Source organism: Polypterus senegalus, chromosome 3 (assembly GCF_016835505.1).
Source record: "Polypterus senegalus isolate Bchr_013 chromosome 3, ASM1683550v1, whole genome shotgun sequence".
Classification (NCBI taxonomy): domain Eukaryota; kingdom Metazoa; phylum Chordata; class Cladistia; order Polypteriformes; family Polypteridae; genus Polypterus; species Polypterus senegalus.
This window is the reverse complement of record NC_053156.1, coordinates 109,304,358-109,320,409: the sequence shown is the minus strand read 5'-3', so window position 1 is coordinate 109,320,409 and position 16,052 is coordinate 109,304,358. Positions and strand designations below refer to the sequence as shown.

The 16,052-nt window shown below is 38.3% G+C and overlaps 1 protein-coding gene across 1 annotated transcript; it reads right to left on the bottom strand.

Moving 5' to 3' along the window:
- Window positions 1-813: 813 nt before the first annotated feature.
- Window positions 814-14,909, bottom strand: LOC120525462 (dynein light chain Tctex-type 1-like). The gene is made up of 5 exons (XM_039747776.1): window positions 14,796-14,909; window positions 8,533-8,574; window positions 7,253-7,376; window positions 2,273-2,350; window positions 814-945 (listed from the first exon to the last, which is right to left on the bottom strand). Exons 1-5 carry the CDS (start codon window positions 14,856-14,858, stop codon window positions 875-877), a joined length of 378 nt encoding a protein of 125 aa, XP_039603710.1. The 5' UTR covers window positions 14,859-14,909; the 3' UTR covers window positions 814-874.
- Window positions 14,910-16,052: the final 1,143 nt, after the last annotated feature.

The following is a 16,052-nucleotide window of genomic DNA, read 5'->3' as shown; positions in this document are numbered from 1 at the left end:
CGCTCTCTTTAGCCATTTAACTGATTGATACTCTGCTGTACAAAGAGATTAGACATTCCACATTGTTATGAATTAAACTGTGTTAGATGGGGTAAACAATTACACAATAAACGCTACCCAGCAGACACTGTATGTCACGACACCACCGACGTTCTGTGTGACCCTGGTCTTCAAATGCCAATTGCCTTTTTCCCTTTTGATAGAATCACAATCCAGATCTGCTGACAGTCACTGGCACACCCTGGCACAGATACAGCCCACCAGTGCTACGATCACTTCCTGCAGACCTTTGCTCCAGCCCATTTTTTCATTTGATGCCACTCCTGCAGTTTGAAACATGTTGTATGGCTTATTAGTGTGCATCCAGATAGGTCAGATAATTATAATGTCATGGATTTTGTTTTATAAGAGCAAGATCAAACTATTTTGCAGGCTACAGCAGATTCATGCTTTCGTACAATATTTTGAGAGAAGTGTGAAATGGCTGTCAAGAATGTCTGTCAAGTATGAGAATCAGTGTGCGCACAAAACAAAATGGTAGAAGCGGAACCCTGTATTTAAATGGAGAAAAGGCACAGAACGTTTGATTAATCAAATGTCTCATTTTCTCACAAAGTAAAAACACAACAGCTGCAAACATAATTTAATAAACAGTGGTAAACAAGTATTTAGCAAATATTTTACACACAAGTAAACAACACAAAATGAAATGTATTCGGTTGCATCCTCTTCAGTACATTAGTGCATTTGGAAATTACAGTGTTCTCCTAAAATAAAAATGGCTATGGCAGAAGAACAACTTTAAAAAAATTAAAACAATGGCAATGAGCCTGAACCCAAACTCACAGACTTGGGGTCGTCTTTGTGTTTGCAATTATATCGCTAGTCCAAAAACACTAACAATGCAGTACATAGATTTGTTCTCCCATCTCACTGTGCAGCTTCCTGCAATAAAAAGAAAAAATCAAACCATTTAATAGAAAGCGGGACAAGGTCATAAAATGGAGTTCACAATACTGATGGATTATGTGAAAATAATCACAGGCTCAGACGTCTTTAACTGAGAACTGATATCAATTTAGCATTTCTACCTAAACTCAGATTAGTGGTTGAGCAAAATGTTACTTACAGGAAGCTACATTAAATTACTAAAAATAAAAAAGAAATACTGTAGTCATTTTTAGTAGAAGACAGGTAAACTCTAATGCAGTACAATATTCTGAAAATTAACGATTTGACAATCTGCGATTGTAAGTACTAGTTTTCTCTGAAACATTTCCGGTGAATTCCCACACAAGTGTTACTGGGCTGGGTGCAAATCCGCATTAAACATTTAAAGAGCTGAATTTCTAAGGTTTCACCACAGCACTTTTCCAATTTCCATGTGCCCTTATTGTACAAGTACACCTTGTGCCACAGCAGGCACCATAGCTACCAGGGCATTTTTATCAGCTGCTGTGATGGTATGGTGTGTGCCAAGCTGATGGAGCCCACCCAAACAGACTTACCGCAGTCAAAGAAAAGGCACCTAGCTGAAGTGTGGGCACACTTGTGCAACCAAAGCACTGCTATTTCTAAGTACAGTATCTGTCCTAAAAATGATCCATTATTCCTTTATTTTGTTAAGACACAAGCCTTTATTAAAAATGAAAACAGTCCCACATGATTTTACCTGCATTTCAGACTTTACATTAAGCAAATGCTGAAATTTCAATGAGGCTTTTAAAATTGACTGTATTATTATATAGAAAAGAATTATTAAGAGTTATGTAAAAAAAAAAAAAAAATACAGGTTAATTTTGTATTGCTTCCTTTTCTATTCCTTTTCTAGCCAAGTGCTCCCTGCTGCCACTGGACCAATGAGGTTGCCTTGGCTGTTGGTCACGTTAAGCTGGCGGACCACCTAGCTTCCCTTTGAAGATAGATATCCATGGGTTTGCAGAATATGCTAATTCATTTTTTAAACTTAAGTATGATGCATTAAAATAAAGCACAATAATGTTCATCATAATATACTGAGGGAGAGGACAGACACAAAGCAAAGAAAAAAAAGTTGCATCAATTTCAAAACCTGTCTTTAGCCAAATTTTCACAAAACAATTTTCACAACTATTTCTGAGGACAGCATACAGGGAGAGTACGACCAGGCTACACTTTCATACATCCACGTACATCATGAATACAGTAAATGCTAAAACACACTCATGTATCCACAAACACTCGATCAAACTGCAAAGGTGGTGTTCATTGCATGTTCATAAACGTTACAAACCATCAGTAGTGTTGTCCCAGAAACAAGAACTGGCAGTCTGAAGTCCTGCTCCATTCTTTTGCATGATGATGCAGGTTACTGTAGAAATACAAGTAATATTCTTTAGTGTCTAAAACACTAAAACAAGTCTGCTGCATGGTATGCCAAACAAACAAAGACATCTCATATAATTTCAAAGGCTGGCACTGCTATAGGTAATTGACACACGTAAAAGACATTATCTCAGTATAAGGCCCAACTACAATATACGTATTAAATGCAATACTAGAGTGTACCTGCTACAGGCTAGGCCTCACACTCGTGCAGCAAACCTCAATTCCCAGAGCCTGCTACGAACCTTTTACTGAACTCTCATTGCAGCTTCTTTTGCATTTGGTATTTTTTTTTTCTGCACTTCACAGCAGGGTTTCAGATGCCCCCGCTGCGTGTGTTTTGCCTTCCCACAGAAATGTGATCAACAAGAATACACCTCAAGATGTTTTACTTTCATGAATGGCAAAATCTTGAATGCACTTGCTAAGCATTCTCTTCTCAGATTGTTTCACAAAGTAGATTAATTCTTCCAAAGACAAACTGCATTATTAATTTTTTGGATACACCAATGCTTCTTTATTTAGTAATTCTTTTTTTTATGCATTTTTAGTGAAATAAAATTGGTCAAACTGAAACAAGCAGGCCAAATTCAAATTATATACACTGTTGCATTTTACACTGGAGAGTAATCGGATTTACACACTAGGAGTACAAATATGGGCAGCACGGTGACGCAGAAAAAAAGAAGACTGGGGTTCAAGCTCTGGGTGCTTCATGAATTCACGTGTCTGTGTGGGTTTTCCAAAGACATGCAGGACAGGTGAAAAGGTATTGCTAAACTGACCTGTGTATATGTGTATGTGTGTGTGTGTGTGTGTGTGTGTGTGTGTGTGTGTGTGTTCACCCTGTTGATGGGCTGGGTGAATACCCTGTCCAAAGATTATTCCAGTCTTGCATCCGTTGTTTGTTTGATAGGCTCCAGCTTCCCCGTGACCCTGCTCTGGATAAGCAAGCTTAGAAAAACTGATTGATGATGCACAAATATAGGAAAAAAGTAGTCCGAAAAGGTTAAACTTAGTGCAGCAACTTGCCTCTGAAGACCAAGCAAGAGAGAGCAGATAGAGTTAAAAAAAAACCCAATAATCTTACTAGTTACATTTACTCACTCAAAAGCACATTCTGAAAAACAGCATCTCTATTAGCTATAGAAAGAAATCATCATTCATTCTTTTCACTTGTGGTTCGGCTCCATCAGTTAATTTGCTGCGTCTTTTTTCCCCCCTTCTTTTTTCCTTCAAAAAGTGCTTAACGCTGATTGTTGATTGGTATTGCAAACTTAATGATGATATGCAAATGGACAAGTGTTGGCTTTTTCAGAGACACAATGTTATGCACTGATAAAAAATGCAGTATAATCCATTTATTTCAGATTTACTGTCACATGCTACACACTCGTGGTCCACCAAAGCAACAGGTACCACTGCAAAACATTTTTCCTTATTTGTAATTGTGCTTGTTTCATCAAGGGGACCCCCACCCTTCTAATCATGCCCACCCCTACTCTCCAGTTTTCAAATGTTGTCTGTGGATCCCAAAAATGGTAAAAATGGGTCCCAAGGCCATAAAGGCTGAGAAAAACTTCTCTAGGATAAACGTTGCAATCCAACAAGACAATTGCATTGCTACCCGAATATATTTGAGTTGGTAGCAGTGGTGACATGACACTTTTATTATTTATTTAAACTTTGTGGCCGCTGAAATACAGTATCTTTCTTACAGGATCAGTTGTGCAAAATTGACGGACTACATTCACGGCAACTGGCAAGCCTTTTGCTGACCCTTCTACCTTTCATAGGACTTCTGCAGGTGGCCTTCATTTGCATAAATTGGCACAGTTGTGATCGTTGAGGCAAAACAGGGGGCACAATATGTTTCAATGTCCTATGTGCTTGAGCACAATTAATGACAAACATTACCAAATAAACACATGTCAGCTATTTCTTTGTCTACAACATCATCAAATTTCAACCAAATCCATCAAGGTACTTCTAAGATTTTGTGCTAATTAGTTTTTCTATTGTGTTTTTATTGCTTTTTACTCCCCTGGGTACTGATATATCGAAATGTCCTTTCTTAGTGTTTACGTACCGCTTGAGATGTACCATCCTGCCAAATTTCAGCTTTTTAGCTAAACAGGAAATGGTGTTTTTTTGTTGATGTGTCAGTGAGTGAGTAAACATTGCATTTATTTTTAAATAGAAGATTAAATAAAGTATGCCTTTTTACAGTGCAGTATCAGGGAGAGGCTAGTGATGCTTTTTAAATTAAAACCAAACAATGGAAATATAATTTAACTCCCATGTCACTTTTTTACTTTTACACATTACTAGTTTCTAACAATATCTACTGTTAAGCCACTAAGCACAAACCTAAGAAAACAGGAGCAGATTTTTTAACAAGAGTGTGCACCAAACTAGCCATGTTGTGTCAAACCATCAGGCTATGAATCGACTACACAGCACGAGGTTTAGAGACTGCTCTATGCGGAGAGTAAATCATTTCTGTGTTTTTATCATGCATTGTTTTCTAATCCTGTGAAGTGACAACAAGTAAGTTATTTATATAAACTGATGAAAAAACAAAAACTTGAGTTTTTGAGTTAAAAGGAAACTACAATAGAGCATATGTGCCACGTTCCTCACTTTTGAGGTTTAATGTTTCAACATCAGTGCACATCATTGGAAGTGCTCAGTAATGAACGTTATGTATTATTCTATGCATGAGTCACCGTTTAGCTGGTTTGGCTATATTTCCCACTTTGTCCGAAATGTTGCATACAGATGGATCAGAGTTGCCATAAATATACAGTACACAAGTTTTCTTTTACAAATCCCTGACTTCTTCTGTATGGAAATTTGCATACACACATTTCAAGCTTCTTTTTGTGTGTACACAAGTTTGACCCATAGACTGCCACAGCTCTCATGTGAAGCCTACAGTGGTGTGAAAAACTATTTGCCCCCTTCCTGATTTCTTATTCTTTTGCATGTTTGTCACACAAAATTTTTCTGATCATCAAACACATTTAACCATTAGTCAAATATAACAAAAGTAAACACAAAATGCAGTTTTTAAATGATGGTAAATCCAAACCTACATGGCCCTGTGTGAAAAAGTAATTGCCCCCTGAACCTAATAACTGGTTGAGCCACCCTTGGCAGCAATAACTGCAATCAAGCATTTGCGATAACTTGCAATGAGTCTTTTACAGCGCTCTGGAGGAATTTTGGCCCACTCATCTTTGCAGAATTGTTGTAATTCAGCTTTATTTGAGGGTTTTCTAGCATGAACCGCCTTTTTAAGGTCATGCCATAGCATCTCAATTGGATTCAGGTCAGGACTTTGAATAGGCCACTCCAAAAAGTCTTCATTTTTTTTTTTCTTCAGCCATTCAGAGGTGGATTTGCTGGTGTGTTTTGGGTCATTGTCCTGTTGCAGCACCCAAGATCGCTTCAGCTTGAGTTGACGAACAGATGGCCGGACATTCTCCTTCAAGATTTTTTGGTAGACAGTAGAATTCATGGGGCCATCTATCACAGCAAGCCTTCCAGGTCCTGAAGCAGCAAAACAACCCCAGACCATCACACTACCACCACCATATTTTACTGTTGGTATGATGTTCTTTTTCTGAAATGCTGTGTTCCTTTTACGCCAGATGTAACGGGACATTTGCCTTCCAAAAAGTTCAACTTTTGTCTCATCAGTCCACCAGGTATTTTCCCAAAACTCTTGGCAATCATTGAGATGTTTCTTAGCAAAATTGAGACGAACCCTAATGTTCTTTTTGCTTACAGTGGTAAACCAAGTGGTTTGCGTCTTGGAAATCTGCCATGCAGGCCGTTTTTGCCCAGTCTCTTTCTTATGGTGGAGTCGTGAACACTGACCTTAATTGAGGCAAGTGAGGCCTGCAGTTCTTTAGACGTCCTGGGGTCTTTTGTGACCTCTCGGATGAGTCGCCTCTGCGCTCTTGGGGTAATTTTGGTCGGCCGGCCACTCCTGGGAAGGTTCACCACTGTTCCATGTTTTTGCCATTTGTGGATAATGGCTCTCACTGTGGTTCGCTGGAGTCCCAAAGCTTTAGAAATGGCTTTATAACCTTTACCAGACTGATAGATCTCAATTACTTTTGTTCTCATTTGTTCCTGAATTTCTTTGGATCTTGGCATGATGTCTAGCTTTTGAGGTGCTTTTGGTCTACTTCTCTGTGTCAGGCAGCTCCTATTTAAGTGATTTCTTGATTGAAACAGGTGTGGCAGTAATCAGGCCTGGGGGTGGCTACGGAAATTGAACTCAGGTGTGATACACCACAGTTAGGTTATTTTTTAACAAGGGGGCCAATTACTTTTTCACACAGGGCCATGTAGGTTTGAATTTTTTTAATAATAAAAACCATCATTTAAAAACTGCATTTTGTGTTTACTTGTGTTATATTTGACTAATGGTTAAATGTGTTTGATGATCAGAAACATTTTGTGTGACAAACATGCAAAAGAATAAGAAATCAGGAAGGGGGCAAATAGTTTTTCACACCACTGTAGTTCAGAGTTTGAAAACCATTGTTTTAGAGGACTATTTATATGTTCTAAATAGTTTAAAGCCAATGATGTAATACACCATTTTTACAAGAAATAATAATCAAGGCTGACCTATGACATAGTTCATTAATAGAGCTACCTACGGTGTGTCTCTTTGGTTGGGTAGCACAGACAAGTATTAGCCTGCAGCATAGATTGATAATGATGTTTATGGCAATATCAGCAAAATCAAATTACCAAAAATATACACCGGACTTACATTCATTATACATAGTAATAAACGTTATCACAGTAAAGCAATAAAACAATTAAAATTATACACATATAATAATGTTAAGTTCTGAAGACCTACCAATATATTTGAAGGGTTTGTTTAGCCTCGTCAGGTGACTCAAACACTGCTCTACTACACCGGAGGTCCACTGGTTAACTCGGCTATGCTGGTAAGAATTTCCTCCGATTGCATTTTCAATACACTTTTGAAGGGAGAAAAGAAACACCAAGCATGACATTTTTGTTTCCATATGGTGATAAAAAAAATCAGAATTTTTAAAATAAACTTTTAAAAATCTTCATTAATGAATATTTATTAATCCCAGGAGATCCATAAGTCCTGTGGAAAGCAAATTTGGTACATGATCCCTGAATAAATTTTATAACCCTGTCCTTCTATTAATTTCCTATACATTTTAAGGAGTGCCTTTCTTATGCAGCGTGCACAAAAGGAATTAGCTGTTGCTACAGACTGCTAGAGATGTCTCCATCCAGGTTGCTTACAGAAATTCTTTCAAAATGGTTAAATACAACCACATGAGCATCATGGGGAAAATTTTGTGAAATCAAAAGTGGCTACAAAAAAGAAAAGTTTCCATTTTTTTTTTTGGTTTACATGAGATGTGGATATCGTTTCATAAAAATAAAAACATAAGCACAGCAATTTGTCTGGACTGGTGAAATGATTAGTACACTGGGATATAATTCAAGCAAATTTTTGACAGCTTACTACTATAAACTAGGAGCAAACAGCTTTCTCTAAGGAACACCTGTTTAGTTTAGAGAGACACTATTTTTAGACAACATGATTGTATAGTAAAAAATACAGGTTAAAAAATTCTTGGACAACATCTACCTGGATGCTATTTCTAAAAAACATAGTACTTCATTATAAGATCGATTCCTGGCAACTTATTTTAAAAAGCCTTTAATTTCTAAAATTAAAATAGATGCTACTTGTTTGTTTAATATTTTTACATGTATGTATATTTTATGAGTGCTTGTCCTTTAACATGAGTAAATATTAACAGAAAAAAAAATTTACCTGTCACAAAAAGGAAACTAGTATCCAGTAATTAAAATTAGTTTTCTGAAGCTCATTTTTACAAAACACTTGGTTGACACACAGTGGCCAAATTGTTCTTCTACACCTAAACATATTTGCTATATAAATAAAAAAAATAGTCAACAAAAGTCATTAGCTTTTATATGTTGTTAAATGATCAAAACCCGATTAAGAAATTACCTTTGTGACATAACCAAAATTGTATTCATAGTTGTGTTAAGAAAAATGAAACCTGCATTTGTACACAAAATGAGAAGCAAATACCGGCACTATTAGTCAGCTTTAATTCTTACCTCTTTAATAATAGCAGTCACTTCTTCAACTACAAAGGATGTCTAAAATAAACAAACATACACTTTTAAATTCACAAATAGCATTTTACTCTATTAAGCAGACAAACAGGTTCAAGAAGCATTTCCCAGGAAGACATTATACTATTCCTTATTATAAAAGAAACACTCTGTTTAGTATGACAAGATAAGATAAATGACCAGTCATTTGCTCTCAATCTGTGCTTTATTAAAAAAACAATGACAACCACAAAAACTGCAGTTTTATGGTGAAATGTAACCACTATATCTTGGTTCAAATGATAAAGGGCCCTACCTGTTTGCCATACTCCATTGTATTTAAATATTATTGTCAAACTGAGTAAGTGCATCTGCATAATAAGAGTTTGAAATTAGTTAAAAGTAGAAAAGGGCACTTGGGATGAAGAACTGAGTAAACAAGATTGACTGGACAAGTTAAATGGCAGTCTTAGAGGTGCTCTTGAAAGCCATTAGTCTCTGTGATCTTGAATTTGCCGTGACATAGAGACTACAGATACAAGACTACAAGTAAGAATCACAACTACAGTGGCATGAAAGTTTCAGAACCCGGCCTTAAAATGTCTGTTACTGTGAATAGTTAAGTGAGCTCACCAAAACACATAAAGTTAAAGATGACACATTTCTTTAATATTTTAAGTAAAATAACAATTTTATTTCCATCATTCACAGGTACAAAATACCACAAAAGAAAAAAAAAGGCCAGAAGCCGACATGGTCAGTACTTAGTAACACCCCCTTTGACAAGCATCACAGCTTGTAAATGCTGTTCGTAACCAGCCAACAGTCTTTCCGTTTTTACTTGGGGCATTTTTTGCCCATTTGTCCTTGCAAAAGAAGATTCTGCAAGATTCTTTGACAGTCTTGCATACATTGCTCTATTGAGATCTATCCAGAGATTTTCAATGATACTTAGGTCGGGGGATGGTGAGGACCATGGCAAAACCGTCAGCTTGCACATCTTGATGTATTCCATTGTAGATTTTGAGGTGTGTTTTGGATCATTTTCTTGTTGCAGTACCCATCCTCTCTTTAACTTCAACTTTTTTTTAAAGATGGTGTGATGTTTGCTTCCAGAATTTGCTTGTACTTATGAAATCCACTCTTCCCTCTACCAATGACATGCTCCCTGTGCAACTGGCTGCAACACAAGCCCAAAGCATGTTCAATCCACTCCCATGCTTTATAGCCGAAGAGGTGTTCTTTTCCTGGAATTAAGCTCCATTTTTTTCTCCAAACATACCTTTGCACATTGTGGCCAAAATGTTCTACTTTGACTTCATTAGTCCACAGGTCTTGCATCCAAAATGCATCAGGCTTGTTTATGTGTTCATTTGCAAACTTCCAGCACTGAATATTGCAGTTAAGACGCTTCTTCTGACTCTTAACATGAAGGTCATATTTGTTCAGGTGTAAGAGAACCAGCATCCATGCTAGACTAAAGAACTCAATGAACATGCCAGCCCTACCCAGCGGTTTGTCACAAACACCCAGTCTACAGTCAACAAGACTGATGAACTGAGACTGAGGATTTCATCCCACAAGACAAACAGCTGACCCCTATTATTATGAAGTGCTTTGACCATCTTCCCTCAGACACAATAAGAGCAACATCTCCACCTCCCTGGACCAATACCAGTTTGTTTACAGGGCAAATAGGTCAACTGATAATGCTGTCTCACTTCCCCTTCAAATGACTTGTCACACCTTGAGCAGAGGGACAGCTATGTGTGGATGTTGTTCATCAACTATAGCTCTCCACCTTCAAAACCACCCCAGACTGATCTCCCTCCACAAACTATGCTCATGGGTAAGCACTTCTCTTCATCCATAATACTGAACACTGGGGTACCACAGGGGTGTGCACCGAGCCCCCCTCCTTCACTCGCTCTTTTCAAACAACTGCAAATCTACCCATGATACTAACATCATAATAAAGTTTGTAGATGACACCACCGTGATAGGCCTGATTTCTAATAATGACAAGAGGCTGAGAATCTGGAGAGTTGAAGCCAGAACAACAACACTACACTCAAGTCCTAGAAAACAACGGAACTGATTCTGACTGACTTCAGGAGACTGAAATACAGTGGTCACCATTCCATCAGCATTAATGGCAAGTGGGTGAAGACAGTCCAGAGTTTCAGATTCTTGACAGTCCACATCAACCAAGACCTGTCATGGACAACAAACACGACAGCACTGGTCAAGAAAGGTCTTTAAAGGCTTCACTTTCTGAGCAGCCTGAAGAAAGCACAAGTCCCACAACAGCTGCTGTTAACTTCTACAGGTGCACCAAAGAGTCTGTCATTACATACTGCATTACAGTGTGGTACTCTTGACTGCACCTCTGAGAATAGAAAGACCCTCCAGTGTACCACCAAAGCAGCTCAGGAGAATTACTGGCACTCAGCTGCCATCGCTGGAAGATATCTTCACTACCTGCTGCAGCAGAAAAGCAAAAAACATTTGTAGAGATCCAGCCAACCCCAGCCATAGCATTTGTACTCCTCTGCCCTCCGTCAGGCGCTTCAGAGCCCTGCATGCCTGCAGTATCAGGCTGGTGAACAGCTTTTACCCCAAAGCAATCCGCCTATTAAATGTACAGCGATCACTGCCCCTACCTATACAGAGCCACCACTGATTGAACTAAACTTCTGCATCAACCACACATAGTCACACACTTATACGTGACACATGTGGAACTCATGACCATTACACTGACTGTAATCTTCAATGAGACTTCATTTAATATTAATCTATTTCTGCTTACAGGTTTACCTTTAATCTGTGTGCATTTGGAATTGGTAATAGTAACCGTGCTTGTCACAGTCTAATGTTTACTTAGTTTATTGTCTACTCTCATATACTTTTATCCAAGGCATCTATAGGCTTGCTCCAAATGATATTTCATTGTACTGTACAGTGACAAAGGTACCCTTCTTTCATCTTAAAAAACAATACCCTGATCTTTCATAAAAATGCTGAAAAGAAATATGTCATCTTTAACTTTATACCTTTTGGTGATCAGTTCCTCTTCTGCTCACTTAACTATTCACAGTAACAGACTTTTTAAGCAAGGGTGCCCAGATTTTTGCATGCCACTGTACCTCCAATTATCCTTGGCGGTTTACATTTGTTAGACTATCACTTACCAGCAGACAACTGCTAGGTTTGATTTGTTGAAAAATTTTAACGTGCAGCATACTGAACCCGAATATCCCTTTACTTACTTTTTTTTTTTTCAAAAAAATGAGACAGTTTCAAATAATTTTATTTAGGCTCATACAATAAAGTTAAACGTCAATAACAAAACACTGTATTAGGACCACAGTGCTCACCATTCCTTTGCAGCTTCCAAACGACCAATTTAACACACACTTTCCACATAATTAATTTACAGTTGATGTGGACAGCGTTTCCCAAAACATTACGCTTAGGCCAGATAAACTGCAATGCAGTGGTGTCCGTAAGGCCAAACATGCCCCCTAACATGTAATTTTCATGCCTGCCAGCCACAGCACCACACTTCCGCTTTAAAGCCATCAGCGTCTTTGGATCACGTTCTTGACCTTAATCAGTGAAAATGCCTGTTGATGGCACACCACAACATATAGCCTGCAATAGTGACAAGTATTGTAAAACCAAAGTAAATGTGTACTATGTGTACTATGGTAGACAACAACCAGTTTCATGCAAGCCAAAGTAAATAAACAACACGATAAAGTGTTCGACCTTACAGTAATGATCCTGTCTGATAACTACTGGCTTCTATATAAAATCGACCCCCCCATAACCCGTTTCCTACAGTTAGGCCTCAGTGGCGAAATCTTCTGCATTCAGGCTAGTCTTGCAGAGCCCTTGTCTAGAGACACCCCATGAATGAATTTTCCTTAAACGTAAGTGATAACAATTAAGATAGCTTACTGGTTATCACATTTCTAAACCTATTCAGTGCCACATGAAGGTGGCACGTAAAGAGAAGGCATTGATTTCTGAAATACAAAGAACAACCTGGTCCGATAAACTGTCTACAGCTGAAGAGTCTCCAAAAAAGAACCCATGAAGCACATAAATGTGTGTTGCATGTGTGAAGAGCACATTACATGTGTTACACATAACTTGCCTTTTGCAAGAGAAAACACTTTCTGTAAAATCAGATTATACATTGGCATTCGGAGACATCAATGAATTAGTGGTAAATGTGAATCATAAGTTGTCACAAGTTTTTGAATGTGCTCAGATGTTCAGTTATGATGATCATGTTGGATTTGATGTAAATTTTAACGAACTGGCAACCGTTTGTGAAAATATGAAATGCAAAATGTACGCTAAAAGAAAACGAAAAGGTTTACTACACACGACCAAAAGGAGGTGAAAAAGACTGTTGCTAAGGGAGCTGATAACAATGAGCAAGAGGAGATTTTCAGTATTTAAAAGCCACATACACACACTTACACAGCATGGGAAAATGCAAAATGTGTTTTATTACGGATAAAGGTTTAACTGACAATACTACCATTTAAGAGACTTTCCACAACAAATGAGTGGAAGTTTACAACGTTGCACACTTTTCCCATTTAAATCAAAAGCACTACTTTCAACCACTGCTGAATACTGCAGTCTACAAGTATCTTTTAAAATCTTGTTATGTTTAATGACAATTAGGAAAAACAGTCAAAATAACAGACATACTAATATGGTAAGTGTATGCGGACTGATTAAGGATCCCTCACCCTGTTTTTGTTAAATTGTTGGTTTTATACATATATATATTTGCACTCCCACAGACCCTAATAGAAGGAAAAAGACACAAAAATGTTGGTTAACCACCTTACAATATAATCTATAATATGTACAAAAACAGTACATGGTAAATGTGATTTAAGCAAATTCATTTAACACACAGAGAGAGAGATACTTCACTACACAGGCAAAATAAAGGATTCCTGGTTTGTTTTCACACCAATATGAAAAATCCAATATATTTGGAAGTGCTAATCTTTGCAATGTAGGGAAGGCAGCATAGGGGTACACCCATGTGACTGGTTGTTTTATTGTTTTTACTGCTTAAATTATAATATCAAAGTTGGTAGTGTGACAAAGGTATGGCAGAGTAACAAGATGGTCTGTATAAAACCGAATGAAGAGTTTGGGGAAATTCTGCCATAATTAGGTATGCTACTCTCTCCAATAACAGGCTGTTTCAATGTTACAGTTTATTATGCCACAAAATTCTCACCTTGTAATTTAATGTTTATATCGAAAAAATATTTTTTCATCATAATGATTATCAAGTTGTTCAATAAAATAACAGCAGAAACTCCCATTGGTAGTCTATGAAGCTTATCGTTAATCTGTATTAAAATATCCGTTTTTTTTTTTTTTTAAGAAAAAATGTGCAGCCAGTGTGTGCAATTCTCATAAATAGGTAGAGCACCCTTGGCTACTATCAATTAACACTCGGTTTATTAAAAACCGTTGATGTTGCACTCACTACATGCTGTGCATTATTGTACAGCTATACAATTTACTGTTTTTCTGTAATATTTTTGTTGTTAATTTGCTCTCTCCCTTTGGTATTTATTTTTTTCGCTGACAGAACGAATGACAGCCAAGTCCCTCAACTTGAACAAACAGTGAGCCGCCACGGGGTCCGAATCCAGCACAATGGATCTGAGGGGCGGCACCTCCTCTGAGTGCGGCACCGTGAACCTCTACTTCTACTCGAAGTTCTCCAAGCTTATTTGTAAAAAGTAAAATGACATAATGAATATCTATTGCTAAAGTCAACTCTGCGTGTGTATTTTAATTTGAAATATGTCTCGTTCTCCTAGGGGGTTTAACAAAAGCGATTGACAGAATTCGTTCGGTGAATTTAAGATAACGGAGGCTAAACGTGCATGGCAATGTGTTTAATTTTTACTCCCTTCAAAAATAAATACGGCATGCTACTTTTAAACATTAACCCATTCGTACAAATGTAAACGTCCAAAAACACCGTTTTGAACCTCGTCACCGCACCACTTTACTGCAGCAGGCGTCTTATCTTTCTTAATGACTTTAATCCGCTTAATGGAACCCCGGAGTTAACAAAGTAAGGAATCGCACTGTTCAAAAGAAACAACTTCAAAAAGCGCACGTTTCTTTCTTTACAGATTTTCGAATTTATTACTATTGAAAGTACTTGCGGACATGACTGAGCTGTAGTCTCTGACATACTTTACCTCCTCAGCAGACTGAAACTCATCCATGCTGTCTCCGACTAAGCTGTCCGTCAACTCACGCATGCGCGGGCCCTCACAGCGGCTAACAAAGACCCGTCTCGTGGGAGGTGTGTCTGGAGATCACGTTGAAGGAATCCACCAATAAGAAGACTGGATGTGGCGGTCATTTCCCAGCTATGGAATGTCATTAAGGCCAAACTGCTTGTCAGACTAGCATTATAAAACGATAGTTATGCTATATGGAAAGAAGCATTTATTTTTGCTCAGAATCTTCCCGTTTTCTTCACCTAACTCGCACTGACACGGGCAAAATTTCAAATAACAAAAAAAATAACATTAAAACCAACTATCTAATATTTTGTAAGTTACCCTCGTGCTGCCAAAACAACACTGACCCGTTCAGGCTTGGACTCGACATGATCCCTGAAAGTGTCCTATGGTATCTAATACCAAGATGTCAGCAACAGATTCTTTTAAGTCCTATAAGTTACGAGCTGTGGCCTCCATGGATCGGACTTATTTTTCCAGCACATCCCACAGATGCTTGATCGGATTGAGATCAGGGAAATTTGGCGACCAAGTCAACACCAGTTCCTCAAACCATTCCTGAAAGTTTTTTGCAGTATTGCAGGATGCATTGTCCTGCTGAAAGAGACCACTGCCATCAAAGAATACCGTTGCCAAGAAGGGGTATGCATGCTTTTGACAGATGGTATGTGTCAAAGTAACATCCACATGAATGCCAGGACGCCACTATGGCCAGCAGAACATTGCTCAGAGCATCACACTGTCTCTGCCAGCTTGCCTTCTTCTCATCGTGAATCCTGCGCTGGACGTCCACATGATCTAAAAGTAAACTTGATTCATCAGACCAGGCCACCTTTTTCCATTGCCCGATGGTCCGGTTCTGATGCTCACATTATAGGTGCTTTTGGCTGTCAGTGTGGGCACTCTGACTGGTCTGCAGCCATGCAAAACCCCATACACAGCAAGCTGCAATGCACTGTGTGTTCTGATACCTTGCTATCAATGTAGCAATGTACATGTAGCTCTTCTGTGGGATCGGACCAGGCGGGCTAGCCTTTGCTACCCACATGCATCAATGAGCCATGGGTGCCAATAACGTTGTCAACAGTTCACCAGTTGTAATTCCTTAAACCAGTCTTGGTCGGTACTAACTACTGCATAGAGGGAACACCGCCTCAAGACCTGCTGTTTTGGAGTTGCTCTGAGCCAGTAATCAAGCCATCACACTTT